At 44.9% G+C, this 20,347-nt stretch overlaps 1 protein-coding gene across 1 annotated transcript in view; it reads right to left on the bottom strand.

The window, feature by feature from the left end:
- LOC140212401 (rab effector MyRIP-like) overlaps positions 1-20,134 on the bottom strand; it is a 48,503-nt gene extending 28,369 nt beyond the window's left edge. Inside the window, exons 1-3 of the mRNA XM_072283147.1 lie at positions 20,126-20,134; positions 16,629-16,889; positions 2,018-2,200 (exon numbers count right to left, since the gene is read on the bottom strand). Coding sequence (XP_072139248.1) covers positions 2,018-2,200; positions 16,629-16,889; positions 20,126-20,134 — 453 coding nt within the window. The remainder of the gene's footprint in view (positions 1-2,017; positions 2,201-16,628; positions 16,890-20,125) is intronic.
- Between the last annotated feature and the right edge of the window lie 213 nt (positions 20,135-20,347).

The raw sequence follows: 20,347 nt of genomic DNA, 5'->3' as shown, positions 1-20,347 counted from the left end.
AAGGAGGCTCATGAACATGATTCGAAGATTGAATGGCTTGTCCTATGAAGAGCGTTTGATGGCTCTGGGCCTGTATTCACTAGAGTTCAGAAGAATGAGGGGTGATCTCATTGAATCCTATTGAATGTTGAAAGGCCTTGATAGAGTGGATGTGGAGAGGATGTTTCCAATGGTGAGAGAGTCTTAGACTAGAGGACACAACCTCAGAATAATAGAAACATAGAAAACCTACTGCACAATACAGGCCCTTTGGCTTATAAAGCTATGCTGAACATGTCCTTACCTGAGAAATTACCTAGGGTTATCCATAGCCCTCTATTTTCTAAGCTCCATGTACCTGTCCAGGAGTTTCTTAAAAGACCCTATCGTATCCACCTCCACCACAGTCACCGGCAGCCTATTCCACGCATTCACCACTCTCTGCATAGAAAACTTACTCCTGACATCTCCTCCGTACTTACCTCCAAGCAGCTTAAAACTGTGCCCTCTCGTGCTAGCCATTTCAGCCCTGGGAAAAAGCCTCTGACAATCCACACGATCAATGCCTCTCATCATCTTATACACCTCTGTCAGGTCACCTCTCAACCTCCATCGCTCCAAGGAGAGAAGGCCAAGTTCACTCAACCCATAAGGCATGCTTTCCAATCTAGGCAACTCCTCTGCACCCTTCCTATGGTGCATCCTTTTAGAACAGAGATGAGGAGGAATTTCTTCAGCCAGAGAGTGGTGAATCTATGGTATTCTTTGCCACAGGCAGCTGTGGAGGCCAAGGCTTTATGTACATTTAAGGCAGAGGTTGATAGATTCTTGATTGGTCAGGGCATGAAGGGATACAGGAGAAGGCAGGAGATGGGGGCTGAGAGGAAATTTGGATCAGCCATGATGAAATGGAGGAGCAGACTCGATGGGCCAAATGGCTTAATTCTGCTCTTATATCTAATGGGGTTATGGTCTAAGTGCCAGAAGGGAGATCCGTGAGAGTGGACAATGAAGTCATATGGAGAGTAATCCCTATCGAAACTATAGAGGTACGTTAGGAGCAAAAGATGTGCCTGGTGGTAGGATCCCGGTTAAGCTGGGGCAAGTACAGGGGTAAAGTTCATGGATATTCTCAAGCAGGTTAGTTTTAGGAAGGGGAAGGTATTAGATGTCAAGGGATACATAAGTCCTTATAGTTCTCTTGGGCTGGATGAGATCTATCCCCGGCTTCTATGTGAAAGAAGGGAGGAGATAACTGTGGCACCTTAGTTACTACAGATGAGGTGCCAGAAAACTGAAGGATAGTTAATGCTGTTCGTCTATTTAAGAAGAGCAGTAGGAATAAGCTGGGTAAATCAGGCCAGTGAGTCTTACTTCATTGGAAGTATGATGCTTTGAATGCACAGGATTGCAAGAGGCTGCACTGGGCTGTAAATTCAGCCAGCTCCCTCGTGGGTGCGATCCTCCCTGCCATCGAGGGCATTTTCAAGGGGCAGTGCCTCAGGAAGATGCCCATTATGAAGGACCCTCAACCTATCTGTCCTCTTCACATTCGCACTGTTAGGGAGGAGGTACAGGAGCCTGAATACACACACTCAACATTTCAGAAACACCTTCAACCCCTCCATCACCAGATTTCTGAACAGTCCATGAATCCATGAACACAACCTTGTTGGAGTATTTATTTAATTTTGTGATGAACTGTATGGCAATTTTATGTCTTTATACTGCACTGGTGCTGCAAAACAACAAACTTCATGTCATATAAATCAGTGACAATAAATCTGATTGCAATTCTAATATGGGCATTAGGATTAGAACAGATGAGCATTGTGTAAACAGGGAATAAAACATGAATGCTAAAGACAGAACGGTCTGTTGTGAGCTGTATGACTCCATGTCTCTATAACATACCACTTGCCCTCCTAAATGCATTGAAGTATTTCCTCATTTTAAAGTTAAGATCAAATCTTTAAGATTAAACCAGCAGAAAAGTGTACCAAACTATATCTACACCAATGTTATTGATGGTTCTTACATTTTCCTCAAGTTTGGAGAGATGTGCCTGAAGTTTGGCTGCTTCTTTCTCTGAGGGTATCCTCCCCTCACAAGAATCAGGCAGTGAACGATCTTCCTGTGTGGCCTCAATTAGGTCCTCCGTGGCACCAAGGACTTTCAGTGCCTCTGTCGTAATGCTGCAGAGCGAGATGGCCGAGTACTTCTGCAAGGTAAGAATAGAGACGGTACAAAGATTGGTCGTAGCAGTAAATCAATGTGCCTGCAAATTATAAATGAATGCATCTGCTGTCATCCACTCGGATAAATAGGAATGCTCTGAGGCAGTATCATGAACTGGCTAGATCTAATTAGTATCTGAAAGCAGGCATGCTTATTACTGAATCAATATTTCTCCCATGGCATGGTGTGTGGGTTATTGTAATACATCCATTCTGTTGTCCTTCCTCAATAACGTCTGCTGTATCAAATTCAGCAAACGACAAGTAACCAAATTCAGATGCTACAATTGGACAAAGATATTCAATTCTTTCCAACACTGAAGACTAACCCTCAAGAAATCTGTGGGTGTGAAAATGGCTGAGGAGGATTCTACTGCAATTGTGCTGTGGATAACATGGGCCTCAGCTGTTAATCTGTTCCACAATACACTGTTAGAACATAGAACAGGACAGCATAGAAATAGGCCATTCAGCCTATCATGTATGTGACAACCACAATACCAATCTAACTAATTCCCTCTCCCTGAACATCTCTCCATTACACACACCTGCCTATGGCGCGATAGCATCTGCTTCCAGCACCTCCCCTGGCAACGCACTCCAGGCAGCCACCACTCTCTCTGTAAGTAATAGACATGTCCCATAAACTTTTTAAAATGTTCTCTTACCTTAAACCGATATCCACCCTGGGGAACAGACTGACTACCTACTCTACCCATGTCCCACAAGTTCAAATTCAAGTTCAGTTGCAATTCCACTACGCACGTGTATACCACCAAATGAAACAAGGTTCTGCACAACGCAGTACCTACAACTCTCACACACAGCACATGGAGTAATGTTACCACAAATAAATGAACAAATTATAAGGTGCACTTACAACAAGTTAAAAAGTAAAGAGAATGACATTACAGGTGCTTCATATGTGGGAGGTGGTAGGGAGCTCAGTCCCTTTGGCCTGAGAGAAGAAGCTGTTTCCCATCCTAACAGTCCTCGTCCTAATGCTGTGGTGCCTCCCACCTGAAGGTGGTGGGGGCGGAGGTGTCCAAGAGATTGTTAACAACTTCTATTAGGTCGCCCCTCAGCCTCCAACACTCCAAAGAAAACAACCCAAGTTTGTCCAATTTCTCATAAAGCCAAAGCTCTCTAGTCTAGGCAGCAACCAGGTGAATCTTACACACCTCTCCAAAAACTTCTACATTCCCAGAGACTTAGAATTTTCACACTGTAGCTGATCCTCAGTCCTTCCAGAATAGTCCTGGACAAAATTATGGAGTTGAAATAATGCAGCTATCAGTGAAACACTCTTCTATCCCTTAGGTTTGGTGAGCTCAGGTAATAAAAGATGGAATAGGCTCTTTATCTCCTCGTGCCTGCTGTGCCTTTCTTTGAGATCATGGCTGAACAACACACAGAGAAAGCTGGAAGAACTCAGCAGGTCAGTCAGCATCTATGGAGAGGACAAGGTATCAGGTGATATGTGAGCCAGGTGGTGGGGGAGGGAGGTTGAAGTAAGAAGCTGGGAGGTCATAGGTAGAAAATGTATAGGGCTGGAGAATAAGGAATATGACGTGTTGCTCTCCAATACTTCTGAGCTGAAGGGTCCCAGCCTGAAACATTGACTGCTGATCCCTCTCTACAGATGCTGCCTCGGCTGCTGAGTTCCTCCACTATTTTGTGTGTTACTCTGGATTTCCAGCATCTGTAGAATCAGTTGCATTTAGATCATGTTTGATCTACCTTCATGCCACTACCTCTGTATTCTTTAATTCCTTTAATATCCAAAAACCTACTAGTTTTTGCTTTAAATTTCCCCAGTGACCTAGCCTCCACGGCCCTCTTCAGTAGAGAATTTCAATTATTACCCAGACTCTGGCTGAAAAAGATATCCTCCTTCTCTGCACTGACCGCTAATTCTGTGTCTGATACCCCAGTCAGGTGAAAGACTATCCCTGCATCCATCCTGTCAGGCTCAAAAGAACTTTGTAACTTTCACTTTGAACCCCTTTCATGCTTCTAAACTTAGAAGAGTACCTGCCCTCTCTTCTTGGTCTCTCCTCAAACAAGAACTCTGCCACCTCAGAGATCAGCTGGTCAACCTTGCACTCCAATTGCGACAAGAACCTCCTTCCTAAGTTGAGAAGATGGATCTGTATACAATATTCCAGGTATCTTTTCATCTGGGCCTGCAGTACATATTTGGAGCAGGACAATTCTGTACTTTAACACTGCTCAGTTCAGTTATTCTCTATTGCCATTGAAGATGGCCTTTATAAGTTGCTTGAGAATGGTACTGTAGATTGTTTCTTCTAACTTTATCAGCGACTTGTAAGCATCCTGCATTCATATCTTTGGAATGGACACCAACACTCTGTGAAATGTCTGAAATGGCAGCCATTCCTATCTCAACAGAAAAATTATTAGTAAATTAGAACAGCTTCTGACCCTCTGGTCACAGGAGTGAAACAGCATTGCTCACACCTGAAAGCTATCACATTGCTTCAAACTTTCATATATTAAATACTGACCTCTGTATTGTTCCCGTGTACTATTTCAGAGGTGAAAGTACCTGAGTACTGTCAGCTGTAATGCTAAATTATGTGCCCAAGTCTTCACTTCCAACAGCAGAAAAAATTTCTTTTGGAAATCATGGCTTGAGGTTGCCTGTTTCTTTCTGTCATGAGTTGAGATATTTCCAGATTGCTAGATTTCACCAGGAGGCCTTCACAACAAATGTGCATGAGGCGTTATGAATCGTAGCCTGAACGGGATGGTAGCAGCAAGGAGGCGCTTGGCCATCTCGGCTGATGCTTTATTGCTCTTCCTGCCCCTTTGCCTGGGTTCTGGAGAAACTGTAGAAAAGAAGCTATCTGGAACATGTGAATGAAGTCCTTGGTTGTACAGAGCACAGTTGTAAAGTACACATCATACAGTGGTGGCGAAGAGTAACTGAGAAAGGTTCATTACAACTGACTGCCAGAGATTCTGTAAACACACAGTAAAGGCCATTGTAGTTCCCTCACAATATTTGTGGAATGTGGGAAGGCAGGGAGACCTTCAGTGTCCCTGACAACTACAACTGTGAGAAGTGCTTCCAGCTGCAGATTCTAACAATCTGCATTAAGGAGTTGGAGCTGGAACTGGATGAACTCCGAATCATTTGAGAGGCTGAGGTTTGATAGGACATAGGAGGTGTAGTTACACCCAAGTGCAGGACACAGGAAACTGGGTGACAGTTGGGAAGCGGAGAGGGATTAAGGATCCAGTGCAGAGTACCCCTGTGGCCATCCTACTCAACAACAGGTATATCACTTGGATACTGTTCAGGGGTTGACCTAACAGAGGAAAGTCACAGTTGTCAGGTCTCCGGCACTGAGTCTGGCTCTGTGACTCAGAAGTGAGGGGAGTAGAAGAGGCACGCTGTGGTGACAGGGGATTCATTTGTCAGTAGAATGGGCAGAGGTACTGGGGGCGTGAACGAGATCCGAGATGGTATGTTGCCTTCTGGGTGCTGGGCTCCAGGATATCTTGGACTGAGTCCTCATCGTTCTTAAGTGGGAGGGTGAACAGCCAGAAGTCATGGTCCATGTAGGTACCAATGGCATGGGTAGGATGAGTGACAAAGTTCTGCATAAAGAGTTCAGGGAGTTAGGTGCTAACTTGAAGGGAAGGACCTCTAGAGTTGTGATCTTAGGATTGCTACCTTTACCACGTGCTAGTGAGACCAGAACTAGGAAGACTTTTCCATTTAATATGTGGCTAAGGAGTTGGTATAGGAGGGAGGGCGTAAGATTGTTGGATCACTGGGCTCTTCCAGGGAAGGTGGGACCTGTACAGAAGAGACAGTTTGTAGCTGAACCAGAGGGGGACTACAATCCTAGTAGGAAGGTTTGTTAATGCTGCATGTTGCGGTTTAAACAAGAGTTGCAGGAGGGTAGGAACCAGAGTGCCAGAACATTTAGTGAAGAGGTTGTACAGGCAGATGTTGGTAAGACCTCAGACAAATTTAGGAATCAATAGGTTGAGCTTGGTGCAACTAGATGTCCTGAGCTGCATATATTTCAATACAAGAAATATTGTAGGAAAGGTGGATGGTAATGCTGAAGGTGAGGTAGCAGGTTGACAAACAGAGGCAATGTGTATGGCAAAATTACAGTCAACAAAATCAAAAAGTGTGAATACAGGACAAGGTGTTGCACTTGAACATGTGCAGTATACGGAATAAGGTAGATGAAGTAGCACAGCTGTACATTACAGGTACGACATTGTAGGCATCACTGAGTCATGGCTGAAAGAAGATTATTGCTGGGAACTTATTGCCCAAGGATACACATTGTATCAAAAGGACAGGCAGACAGGTAGAGGGGGTGGATTTACTCCGTTGGCAAAAAAATGAAACCAAATCATTAGAAAGAAGTGACCTAGAGTTGGATGGTGTTGAATCATTGTGGGTAGAGCTAAGGAATTGCAAGGGTGAAAAGACCTTGATGGGAGTTGTAGACAGACCCCCAAACAGTAGTAAGGATGTGCCCAACAAATTACAGTGGGAGATAGAAAATGCATATTACAATAGTCACGGAGGATTTCAATATGCAGGTAGATTGGGAAAATCAGGTTGGTTCTGGATTCCAGGAGAGGGAATTTCGAGAGTGTCTACAAGATGCTTTCTAGAGCAGCTCATGGTTGAGCCCTTTAGAGTATCAGGATCATCTATTCTGGATTAGCTGTTGTGCAATGAACCAGAATTGATTAATGATCTTAAGGTAAAATAAATCTTAGGGGCAAGTGCTCATAACATGATTGAGTTCACCCTGAAATTTGAAAAGGAGAAGCTAAAGTCAGATATATTAGTATTAAAGGGAATTACAGAGGCATGAGAAAGGAGCTGGCCAAAATCGATTGGAAAAGAACACTGGCAGGGATGACTGTACAGCAGCAATGGCTGGAATTTCTTGATGCAATTCAGAAGGCAAAGGATATATACATCCCAAAGAGGAAGCATCCTAAAGGCAAGATGATACAACTGTGACTGACGAGAAGTCAAAACCAACATCAAAGCCAAATTAGTGGGAAGTTAGAGGATTCAGAAGCTTATAAAAAAACAACAGAAGGCAACTGAAAAAGTCATTAAGAAGTTAAAGGTGGAATAGGACAGTAAGCTTAGCCAATAATATTAAAGAGGATACCAAAAGTTTCTTCAGATACATACAGTGTAAAAGAGAGGCAAGAGTGGGTAATCGCACCACTGAAAAACAATACTGGAGAGGTAGAAATGGGGGACAAGGAAATGGTGGATGAACTGAATAAATATTTTGCATCTGTCTTCACTGTGGAAGACAGTAGCAATATGCTGGAAGTGCCGGATGTCAGGGGTCACGAAAAGTGTGAAGTTACCATTACTAGAGAGAAGGTTCGTGGGAAACTGAAAATTCTGAAGTTAAGACACCTGGACCAGATGGCGTACATCCCAGAGCTCTCAAACAGCTGACTGGAGAGATTAGTAATGGAAGCATTAGTAATGATATTTCAAGAATCACTAGTTTCTGGAATGGCTCTGGGAGACTGGAAAATTGAAAATGTCACTCCACTCTTCAAGAAGGAAGAGAGGCAGAAGAAAGGAAACTATAGGCAAATTAGTCTGACCTCAGTGGTTGGGAGGATGTTGGGGTCGATTATCAAGGTTGAGGTGTCAGGGTACTTGGAAGCACTTGGTAAAATACGCCAAATCCACATAGTTTCCTCAAGCGAAAACCTTGCCTAACAAATCTGTTGGAATTCTTTGAAGAAATAACAAGTAGGATAGACAAAGGAAAATCAGTTGATGTCATATGCTTGGATTTTCAGAAGGCCTTTGACAAGATGCCATGGGGGAGGCTGCTTAATATGCTATGAGCCCATGAGAGAACATAAAACATAGAACATAGAAATCTATAGCGTATTACAGGCCCTTCGGCCCACAATGTTGTGCCAACCATGTAACCTACTCTAGAAACGGCCTAGAATTTCCCGCCCTATGGTATTACAGAAAAGGTTCTAGCATGGATAAAGCAGCTGCTGATTGGCAGGAGTCAAAGAGTGGGGAAAAAAGGAGCCTTTTCTGGTTGGCTGTCGATGACTAGTGGTGTTCTACAGGGGTCAATGTTGAGACCAATTCTTTTTACATTACATGTGAATGATTTGGATGATGGAATTAATGATTCTGTTGCAAAGTTTACAGACAATATGAAGGTAGGTGGAGGGCAGGTGGTTTTCAAGAAATAGAAAGGCTAGAGAAGGACTTAGACAAATCAAAAATGGGCAAATGGAATACAGTGTCAGGGAGTGTCTGGTCATGCACTTTGATGGAAAAATGAAAGGTTCGATTCTTTTCTAAATGGAGAGAAAATACAAGAAACTGAGATGCAAAGGGACTTGGGAGTCCTTGTGTAGGATTCCCTAAAGATTAATTTGCAGGTTGAGTCTGTGGTGAGGAAGGCAAATTCAATGTTAGCTTTCAATTCAAGAGGACTAGAATATAAAAGCAAGAATGTAATGTTGAGAATTTATAAAGCACTGGTGAGGCCTCACTTGGAGAAATGTGAGCAGTTTTAGGCCCCTTATCTTAGAAAGGATGTGGTGAATCTGGAGAGGTTTTAAAGGAGGTTCACAAAAATGATTCCAGGATTGAATGGCTTCTCATATGAAGAGTATTTGATGGCTCTGGGCCTGTATTCATTGGAATTCAGAAGAATGAGGGGTGACCTCATTGAAACCTATTGAATGGTGAAAGGACTTGATAGAGTGGATGTGGAGAGGATGTTTCCTGTGGAGGGAGAGTCTAAGACCGGAGGACACAGCCTCAAAGTAGAGGTGCATCCTTTGAGAACAGAGATGAGGAGGAATTTCTTTAGCCAGAGAGTAGTGAATCTGTGGAATTCTTTGCCACAGCAGCTGTGCAGGCCAAGTCTTCATATATATTTAAGGCTGAGGTTGATAGAGTCTTGATTGGTCAGGGCATGAAGGGATACGGGGAGAAGGCGGAAGATTGGGGCTGAGAGGAAAATTAGATCTGCCATGTTGAAATGCCAAAGCAGACTTGATGGGCCAGATAGCCTAATTCTCCTCCTATATCTTAGAATCTTATGGTCTTATATCTGAGTGCCACAATAGCGTGACATTATTACAGCTCGGTGTGTTGGAGTTCAGAGAGTTATTCTACCAATGTCTGTTGTGTGTCTCTGTATGTCCTCCCCATTGAAAGTGTAGGTTTTCTCCACATGCTCTGGTTTCCTCCCACAGTCCAAAGACATAACAGGTAGATTAACTACTCATTGTAAATTGTCCTCTGATTTGACTAGGGTTAATCAGTGTTGTCGGGTGTTGCTGGGGCAGTATGGCTTGAAGGGCAAGAAGGGCCTACACCATGCTGTATCACGAAACAAATAAATAAATATTGAGTTAGGACAAAATATACTGGGCAATTTGGAAAACATGCATAATTAATCGTATGCTGTATATTGCATCTATCATTATAAAAGACAAAAATATAAACTTCTGGGTCTGCCTGCGAAACAATGGTATAGAATGAATGGCATTATTAAAAACAAAGCTATTGAGGAAAATAATGGGACTGAAAGCCGATAAATTTCCAGAAAGTGATAGCTTCACCCAAGGGTTTGAAGAAGATGAGGTGACTATGGAGGCAGTGAAGGCTGTCATTTTCCAACATTTCATGAATGCTAGAATTGTCTATACAGTCTAGAAGACAGCAAATATAATTCCACTACATAAGAAAGGAAGGGGAGAGAAACCAAGATATAAATGTATATGGGGGTTCATGCAGGAATGTGGTCCTGAGATTGTAATCTTAATAACTGACAGAGCAGATATATATAGCCTGAGTATTCACAACAATCTGAGGTCAAAAGTGCTGAATGGATAATCCATCTTGGCTTTGTCCTGAGATTCCCCATCATCACCGAAGCCAATCTTGAGCCAATTCGATTCATCCCATGTGATACTGAGAAGCAGGTGGGAGTTTGGATACGGTGATGGCTTTGGGATGAGACAACATCCCAGCTGTTGTAGTGGAGATCTGAGCTCCTGAGCCGGCTGTGCAAGAACGGCTGCCACACTGCTTCTGTTTGATGGTGTAGTAGAAAATTTCCCAGGTGTATCCTGTGGATAAAAAGATGGACAGATCCTACACAGTAATTACTGCCCGAACTATGAAAATGAAATGCGAAGAAATTTTTTTAGTCAGAGGGTGGTGAATCTATGGAATTTGTTGCCACGGGCAGAAATGGAGGCCAAGTCATTGGGTGTATTTAAGGCAGAGATTGATAGGTATCTGAGTAGCCAGGGCATCAAAGGTTATGGTGAGAAGGCGGGGGAGTGGGACTAAATAGGAGAATGGATCAGCTCATGATAAAATGGCGGAGCAGACTCAATGGGCCAAATGGCCGACTTCTGCTCCTTTGTCTTATGGTCTTATGGTCTTATTGGTAAAGGGATGGAAGGTATTGTCAAGAGGGCTACTGTAAAACTAATGATACGTCCTCACCAACACCTTTTCTTTGTATTGCTTGAATCACTTCTCATCTCTGCCTCGGACCAAAGGGCCAAATTCCAGAGACAAAGTTAAAGAGAAAGGTACCAAAATAGCATTTGACTGAGTGTGGCATCAAAGAGGCAATGGCCAGAATGCATAAGGAGGTGGGGTCAAACATCAAAAGCTGATGGCCATGGTTGTCAGAAGTGAATCACTCCACTTCCAAGACATTGCTGCAGGAGTCGCTCAGGGCATCATCAATGGGCTCAGGAATGACCTTCCTTATAACATAAAGTTGGAAGTGGGGTAATCCAATGACTGCACAATATTCAATTCCATTCACAATGCCTCAGCAGGTAAAACAGTCCAGGCCTGTATGGAGCAACGTCTGGACAACATTCAATCAGGGGCTGATATATGACTATTAACATTATGCCACAAAGCTGCCAGGCAATTTTCCATCTCCAATAACAGAGTCCAACAATCTGCTTCTGACATTCAATGGCATCACCATTGCAGAGTTCCCAGCATTAGTATCCAGAAGGTGAGCATTGACCAGAATCTCAATGGGACCAGCCACACAAATTATGTGGCAACAACAGTAGCTGGTATCCTTTGGTGAGGGACTTCCCTCCTGACACCACAGCACCTTTGAGGCTCAGGTCAGGGACATAGTGGAAAATAATCCAATTGCCTGGATGAGTGCAACCCCAACAAAACTAATGAAACTTGTTATAAAATATAGGTTTGGCTTCAGATTGAATATTTATAGTTCTGGTTGCCAGACCAGGAAGGATGAAATTGCACCCAAGATGGTGCAGAGGAGATTCAACAAGTGTTGTCTGGGATGGAACGTTTCAGTTATGAAGCAAAGTGGATAGGTTGTCCTTGCAGCACAGGAGGTTGAGGGGGCCCTGATGGAGACATAAAACTTTAGGAATACAGGAAAGTCAGATAGTAGGAAACTTTTCCCCAATGAAGAGGCATCTAAAATCAAATGGCACAGGCTGATGGTCAGTGGCGAGAAGTTTACTGGGGATCTGTTTCACTCAGGGTGTGGTTAGACTGTGGAACCAATGCCTAGGGTGGGACGGAGGCTAGCACACACAATATTATGACCAACTTATGACCAACACTACATGGGATGGTCTGCATTGACAGGGTATGCCGAAAGATCTGTTCATGAGCTATTAATTCCATTTCAATTCCATTTCCATTGGCAAGAACGGTAGCCAGCAAGAAAGAACGACTCTGTCAAACATCAGATGAGAGGCACCCTCTACATGGTCACACACCTACACCCAGCCGCCTAAAGTCAAGGAAGAGGTTCATGAACGGTGTTGCTCCATTACAATCAACCCCATCTGAAGCCCATATCGCCTTGTGGAAAGACCGGCTCGCCAGTCTCAAACAACGCCAAGCAATAGAAATTCCACTGGATGAAAGCCTTCCCCCAGGAGCTAATTGCCACTGGGCAACCTGGAAGTGCCTTAACAGACTTAGGACTGGAGTAGGTCGTTCAAAGGTGTCACTAAGCAAATTGGGATATCCAACCAGCCCGACAACTTGTGAATGTGGAACTGAGCCACAAACTATACAACATCTCCTGCAATGCCCATCGCCAGAAGAACCCTGCACTGTTGCAGATCTTGCCGAATTCAACAACAAGGGGCAAAAATGTGTCACTTCTGGCTGGGCCATGTATAGACTGTCCGTGGACAGGATAAGAAAGAAGAACTACCCAAAACATTCATTCCCTCCACTGTGACTATAGTGCAAACTATCTACAAACTGCACTGCAGTTACTCACCAGGCACCACCCAAACCCTCCACCGTTACCTCCACAACAACAAGGTGCAGGGCAACACCAGCATCTACAGATACCCCTCCAGCCTGCCCACCATTCTGACTTGGAAATGGACTGCTATAACTTCATAAAAGACAGCAAATGCCGGAATCTGGAACAACACACAATATGCTAGAGGAACTCAGTGGGTCAGGTAGCATTGATGGAGAAGGTAACCCTTCATTTGGACTGACTCACCACCACAGCCATACGTCTTCCCTGAATGCTCAGACCAGATCTGACCATTCTGCCAGATGGGAGATAGAAGAGAGAATGACTAGGGTGGAAGCGATAGGGTGAACTAGGCCTATATTCACCTGGGAGCACAGTTTTAGGGTACACTGCAAGATAGTTAGGACTGAAATGAACAGATGACACTGGTAAAAATATGGAATTCTCCTGCATGGAAAGCTGAGGAGGTCAAGTTTCTGTACATATTTAAGAAGCACTTAGATTTCCAGATAAAAAGTCATCAAGCTGCACTGGGAAAGAACAGAAATGCTGCATGGGGTTGAGAAATTAGATCAGCTATGATGGTATTGAATGGGGCAGCAGGCCTGAAGCAATGAATGGTCAACTCCTACTTTCCATCCAACAATGTGATAGTGACCAGACCAGCTAAACATGAAGGACACATCACTTCCCCTGACGTAACACCACTAGTTCATCTACACACCGAGAGAGGAGACAAGCTCTCAGTTTAACGGCTGACCTCTAATGACACAGCAGTCAACCAGTGGTGTCGCCATGGCCAGATGTTGTGCTCAGATCCCTAGGGTGGGATAAACTAAGACACTTCTGACTGAGAGGTGTGCAGCTGGAGTTCCATTGGGTAAATAGAATGGGGACTTGTTTCCCCTTTGTGTCCAAATCTCTTAAGAGATTCCTGGATAGGTACATGGAGTTTAGAACAATACAAGGCTATGGGTAACCCTAAGTAATCTCTAAGGTAAGTACATGTTTGGCACAGCATTGTGGGCCAAAGGGCCTGTATTGTGCTGTAGGCTTTCTATGTTTATGTTTCTAAGTCTAGATAGGAAAGGGAATCCATCAAAGACCACATTTTGCTCTCCTGCTGCCTCCATGTCTCCCTTCATTGCTATCTTGTCAACACCCTGTGAAAAATAATGACCTCTCCGTGTACAAATAGGAAATTATTCCAACTAAAGAGACACAAGACAGTACAGGTGCTGGAAACTGGAGCAACATGCAAAAAGCACTGAAGGAACTCAACGGATCAGACAAGTCAAAGGGTCAATGTGAAGTATTCCAGACAAAGGGGCTTGACCAGAAACTTTGACTGTCCACTTCCTTCCACAGATGCTGCCTGGGTTTCTCCGGTGCTCTGTGCGATTCTAAGATCTAAGATCTAAAATCGAACCTGTAGCTAATTATAGACTTATGTTTTGTATAATTTTTATCTTGTGTGCTGTCTGTACCCTCATGCCTGTGATGCTGAATGTGTTTATGACAATAAACTTGGCTTGACTTCACTAATTAACTTATCAGTGCAACATTTGCAATCTCAGTGGAGAGCATTTCTGACTTTGGGTTACAGATAGTTCTCGAGCCCTTATGTGACCTGGGCAGTGTCTATACTTAAAAAGAACAGTTTGCCTGCCCAGAGGAAGATAATTGGGGCAATTCCCATTGTCTGGATTTTCTGTTGTTTGGCACCAGTCAAGTTTAACACATGGTGGATCAGAGAACTTCAAACAGCAGTGACTTGCATTTTTACTGGGCAGGCTACCAAGATTATTTAATGTCATTTCCAGTACACTAGTGTAAAGGAGAGTAAAATAGTTGTTACTGCAGATCTGACACAGCACAAAAATACACAATAAGATAAAGAACACAATAAATATAAATACATAAGATAGCTTGCAGTATACACATATGCAGATTGAGTATATGTACATAAAGTGACGGTAGGTACAGGAATGTCTATACCTAAGGTGACTCTGACAGGATGCTAGTCTAAGAGTCTGCCTGCTTGGACAACCAGCTAGAGGCCACTGATGGGAACAATCCTTCTTTAATCTCAGTCGAGGGCCAGGTTTCAGATAAGAATTAAATCGAAGCCCCTTTCTATTTCGGAATTGCCTGGAATCTATTTGGGTTTTATCCAGAATAATTGGTGAAGGTTTATAAGATCTTACAAGAACCTATCCACAGATGAGCATTCTGCTCCACTACACAGAATACATGTGCTGCTTCATTAAGATTACTGGTACAAGGCGTGAGCAATGTTCTCTCGAACAATCAATTGCTTTCAAAGAAAAACAGCAGAGAATTGTCCCTGAGATGGAAATGACATTCAAGTCACAGGTTACAGGAAAATGGACTCTTGAGTCTGAAAAGAAGACACTTCACAGACAAAGAGTTATGGACAAGTTTCTTTCAATAGCCACTAGAAAAATCCATGTCGACCTGAAGTTCAGAGTAGGAGCTGGGAACATCAACGAAATCAATGTTAATCAACAATACCTTTCTGAACACGTAATTAATTTCTGCCCATAATGGACTGAAGAGAGATACTTGAAAATAGTTTATGTTTTGTTCATTTTCACATGTAGCTTTAAAAATAATGTGAGAACAAGTGTTACGGACATTATGATTCATCTCCTGCATTACTTACTGCGCTATATCTGATTTTCCATTCTTACTCACGCTGTGTGATTAATTCCCTGTTAAATTAATAACATGCTTGTCAAAAATATCTTTAACTTTCAGTGGCATCCAACGAGTTATGTGTTTTGTGTTAGCTTAATAGATTGATGGATAAAGCACAAACTAAAATTCACTGGTAGGATCTCGATCACTATCTGCACTGATGCTTAATGAGTCTATGGTATTTTACACGAACATTAACCTATTAAGTGTTCGCACAGCTGATTAGAATTTTCACTCTGCCAGTTGCGAGAAAAGAGTTAGAGCATGCAATTCTGGACAGAACACTGGATAAGAGAGTGCATTATCGGCAGTTCTCAGTACAGGTAAAGACTACTTTTTTTTTTACCACCTGCAACAATTTGATTCATTGATCAGCTATGCATGGAAATAAAGAAACCATCAGGTTCAATCTCCTGCAGTAGGTTACTTTGACCAAGTTTGTACCAAAGACTGTAAAGAATATTCATCCTAGGGTTCCTCTGCCCTTTCTAATACCACATTACCCTGGGCGGCTCTGGGTCCTTTCCTCCCACAATTCTGCTTGACCTGCTAAATTTCTCCAGATTCACCATCTGCAGTTTCTTGGGTCTCCACTAAACCATTGGTAACTGTAATGCGGACAGAAAGTCAGAGAGTAGGGTCTTGAAAGGTTTTGAAAACAAGAACAAGGATGAGGTAATGGATAACCCCTGGGCCAACAAAGGGTGTGTTCACAGAAAAATGAAATTACTCCCACAGATGCTAATGGGATAACTACAGGTAAGTGTAAGGTTCAGTAACCTGCCTGAGTTGTCCTTTCCTACTGTGTGACATCAGGTGGATACACAGTAAATTGTCAATGTGGAAAGAAATTCATCTTTGGTAACTAATGTTAAATATGGGCAAGAGTACTAGCCATCTGCTGTAACCTCTCCTCTATGTTTGATTTCACTAAGGTCAATAGAGCCCTGGTAAGGGAAGTACAGATGCTAATTCTATTTAAAGTCAGAATACACTTATCATCTGCACTATCTGTACCATAATTTCAGAACTGTCTGTATCTGTAAATTATTGCAATCAAATTTGAATTTTGATCCCACTGCCTTATAATCATTGCTGGGTTCTGATAATTCCCTGTGTTTTTGGGCAGAGATTCTGATTGTTGCTCATTTTCAGGAGAGTGCAGAAGCAGAACCCTAACCGGACGACTGTCGTCGTATCATAGGACGTAATGGCCCAAGACTCAACCGTTAGAGGAATTGCTAATACATGGTGCCTTAGAGTTGCATGGAGTAAACTTAGTCAATCCATACACACACACAAACAGTTGCAATTACTTTATACTACTGCAGTCTATTGTACTAAATACAAACTATAGACTTACCCTCACAAGTTCATCCTGAATGTGCTTATGGTCTTCTTCACAAGAGGAGGTCTCCTGAGCTCCCTCGATTGACTCTAGATCTAGCTCATCCCCAGACGATGACTCCTTGTCACTTAGCTTCATAATTAGCCGAAACATCTTTGACTTCAGTTCCTTTTCCACCATATCTGCCTGGTTTCTCGAGAGCGAGGCACCACTGTATGCATCCACATCGCTTTTACCCTCAGGGGCTTGGATCTTGTCCACGGGAACTGGTGATTTCTTTAAAACAGCTCCAAAATTAAACTATGCTTAAAAATGCACTACCTTTATTTAGTTTGCACATGATCAATCTCCTTCACCTGCCTCTCTGTACCCGATGCTTGGGATAACTGACTACTGAAAATGATACAACAAAAATACTAACGAGACGAGGACTACAGGTGCAATAATATGAAAATGTGGCCACATTACTAAATTGAGATTGATATAGGTAGTTTCTGGAGGGAAACTGAGCAATGAGAGACTGGTCAGTTTTTGGGTGATGAATGTCTATGTCTGAGGATGAAAGGATCTAGCATCGGTTATAAATGACAAGACAAGGAAGAATAAGGTGGATTTGGACCATAAAAGGGTCTGGATGAAAATACATAGTGTATTCCAGAAAGATGACCAATTACATTTAAAGGCAGAATATATTTTGTTTAGGAACCGCATGCGTGCATACAAACACAAAGATTACCTCTCTGCTCCAGGTTTCCAGGCTGATTCTCCTCTCTAGCCGGGCAAGATTCTGCTCCATGGCCAACATGCATCTGCTCAGCTCCTTAAGGTGAACAAAAAGAGGTAAGATAAGCAACAGTGAGAGGCAGACAGCTCCAAACACCTGCCCATTACTCGGTAAACACACCTCCCAAACCAGCGAGGAGCCACAGATTGAACAGGTTAGGCTTTGCGGTGCCACAACTATTTGCTGGAGGAACCCAGTGCAATCAAGCAGCATCCATTGCAGGGTGGGGGGGGGGGGTAGAGAAATCGTTAACATTTTGGATGTAAACCCTGCAACGGGACTCAGAATAGTGAGGGAACATAGCCAATATGAAGTGGACAAGGGGAGTGTGAGACAGGAGCCTGAGGTGATTGGATCGGCTGGTCGGGGAGGTGAGCGGTGGTGAAGTTGGGAGACTGTGGTAGGTGGATGATAGGTAGAGGAATACAAAGACAGAGAATGAGAAAAGGAGAGGCAGATGTCCCGAGGTTGCATGAGGGTGTCATAGTCCGGTCCGTGAAGTCTATATTCTGGTTCATGGTCGGTCCATCGACCCTTGCTCCAAGTTTTCCTGTCTACCCTGTTTCTGTCCTTGTTGAGCTAATTGAGGTTGCTGATGCTCATTGGGGCTGGCTGCATGAATACCTCCAGAGACCAGGGCGTGGCTGCTGGATTGCTCTTGTCCTTACTCCTTGTATCCCTTCCCCTGCCTTCTGTTTCCACACCTGAAGCCCCGCCTTGTCTTGCCGTTAACTCTCGCCTCGCCTGAAGTTCTGTCTCACCTTGCTTTGCCAGAAGCCCTGCCTTATCTTGCTGTCTGGTCCTGGAGCCAACCTGTACCTAGCTCCCTTCCTGTCCCTTGCCTCCGCCCAGGTAAGCTAGGCCGTCTTGCCGTTACCTGGGCTTGGTTCTGTCCCTTCCTGTCCCTTGCTTCTGTCGGGTGGTGATCCGCGCCCTGCCCAGGAGTACCGCACCCTACCTAGGTGATCCGCACCCTGCCCAGGTGATCCATGCCCTGCTCAGGAGGAGCCAAGCCTCGCCTCAAGTCTCCAGCCTCCAGCCTCGCCTTGTCTCCAGCCTCCAGCCTCGTCTCGCCTCCAGCCTCAAGCCTCCAGCCTCCAGCCTCCAGCCTTGCTTCAAGTCTCCAGCTTCCAGCCTCACCTCACCTCAGGTTTCCAGCCTCCAGCCTCGTCTCGCTTCATGTCTCCAGCCTCGTCTCGCCTCAAGTCTCCAGCCTCCAGTTTCACCTCGCCTCCAGTCTCCAGCCTCGCGCCTCGCCTCGCCTCAGGTCCCCAGCCTCGCGCCTCGCCTCGCCCCAGGTCCCCAGCCTCGCGCCTCGCCTCGCCTCCAGTCTCCAGCCTCGCGCCTGGCCTCGCCGCCAGTCTCCAGCCTTGCGCCTCGCCTCGCCTCCAGTCTCCAGCCTCGTGCCTCGCCTCGCCTCCAGTCTCCAGCCCCGCGCCTCGCCTCCAGTCTCCAGCCTCGCGCCTCGCCTCGCCTCCAGTCTCCAGCCTCGCGCCTCGCCTCGCCTCCAGTCTCCAGCCTCGCGCCTCGCCTCGCCTCCAGTCTCCAGCCTCGCGCCTCGCCCCGTGTCGAGTCTCCAGCCTCGCGCCTCCCCTCGCCTCCAGTCTCCAGCCTCGCACCTCGCCTCACCTCAAGTCTCCAGCCTCCAGCCCCCTGCCAAGCCTCGTTCTTGCCTAGTTCTGAGGTCCGAGCCAGAGGCAAGACCCAGGTACTGGGTCCTTGTCCAGTCTCTGGCTTGGAGTCCAAGCCCGGGATCCTAGCTCTCTTGTTCAGTGCTGTTCCAGGTTCCTGGTTTTCCTGTCCATGTCTTTGCCATCGCCCTGTATCCTAGTCCTGTCCCTAGTACTTCAGTGTTTGTGTCTTACACTTGGGTCCGTTCCCAGCCGTGCTCTTATGACAGAGGGGAGGGTGAAGCTCGAGGAAGATGAGCAGGAACACCAGTGCAGGACTCTGAGAGTGGGAAACATCAGAGAAGACATGAATGGCATATGGAACCAGGGCCCGATGGGGGGTGGGCACAGGCAGGAACCAGTGGGTGAACTATATGTGCACTGGGTAGATGGAATCAGGAGGGGAAGGGGAAATGAGAGTCAGAGGGGGGCATGTGTGGGAAAGGGGCCAAAAATGGGAGGACAGTACAGGAGGTGGTTTTGGGGGGTGGTAGGTAAACAATTCATGGGTGGGAGGGTGATTTGAACTTGGAAAGCTCAGAGTTTGTGCCACTGGGTTGTGGACTACGCAGGTGGAACATGTAATAATGTTCCTCCAGCAGATTATGTGTTGAAGCATCAGCATTCCCTTGTATCTCCTGGTTTTGGGGCTGCGAGTTCCGTTGTTATCGTTTTTTTCTCTGCGAGGTGTGGGGATTTGGCGGTTGATGATTGTGCTGCCTTTCTTTTCTTCCTTGGTTTCATGGCTACTCCGAGAAGAATTTCAGAGTCGTATACATTGATACAAGGTAATAAATAAACCTTTGAACCTTTTAGATACACGACCTCCAGTTCACCATGCGCCAACTGTCGCAAGGAGGAAGCCAGGGTCGCTCGGGTGAGGCTATCGATTACACTGCGGAGTCAGTCATCTTCCAACCCCAAAGAGATCCAGTGGTGACCCAGGTTCTTGCCACGGCTTCTTCACTCAGTGTCCGCTAGTGTTTGAACTCCAGCTGTCCGATTGAGCGTAGAAAGGTGACCTTCATGATCTCCCTCCTGACCAGGAGAGCTCTGACCTGTGCCATCGCGCATTGGGTCAGAGGTGGGAGATCTGCTCAGATGCAGAAGGATTCATGAACACCACGAAGAGGGTGTTCCATCATCCTGCCGGAGATAACAGAGCCTCGGACCACCTGATGAAGCTGCATCAAGGTAGTCAGTCAGCAGCTATTGAGTTTCAGACTTTGGCTGAGGAGCATGGATGGAATTGGGATGTCTTGACCACTCTGTGCTACCAT

Source organism: Mobula birostris, chromosome 19 (genome assembly GCF_030028105.1).
Source record: "Mobula birostris isolate sMobBir1 chromosome 19, sMobBir1.hap1, whole genome shotgun sequence".
Classification (NCBI taxonomy): Eukaryota; Metazoa; Chordata; class Chondrichthyes; order Myliobatiformes; family Myliobatidae; genus Mobula; species Mobula birostris.
Note: the sequence above shows the minus strand (reverse complement) of the source record. Positions and strands in the feature narration are given on the sequence as shown.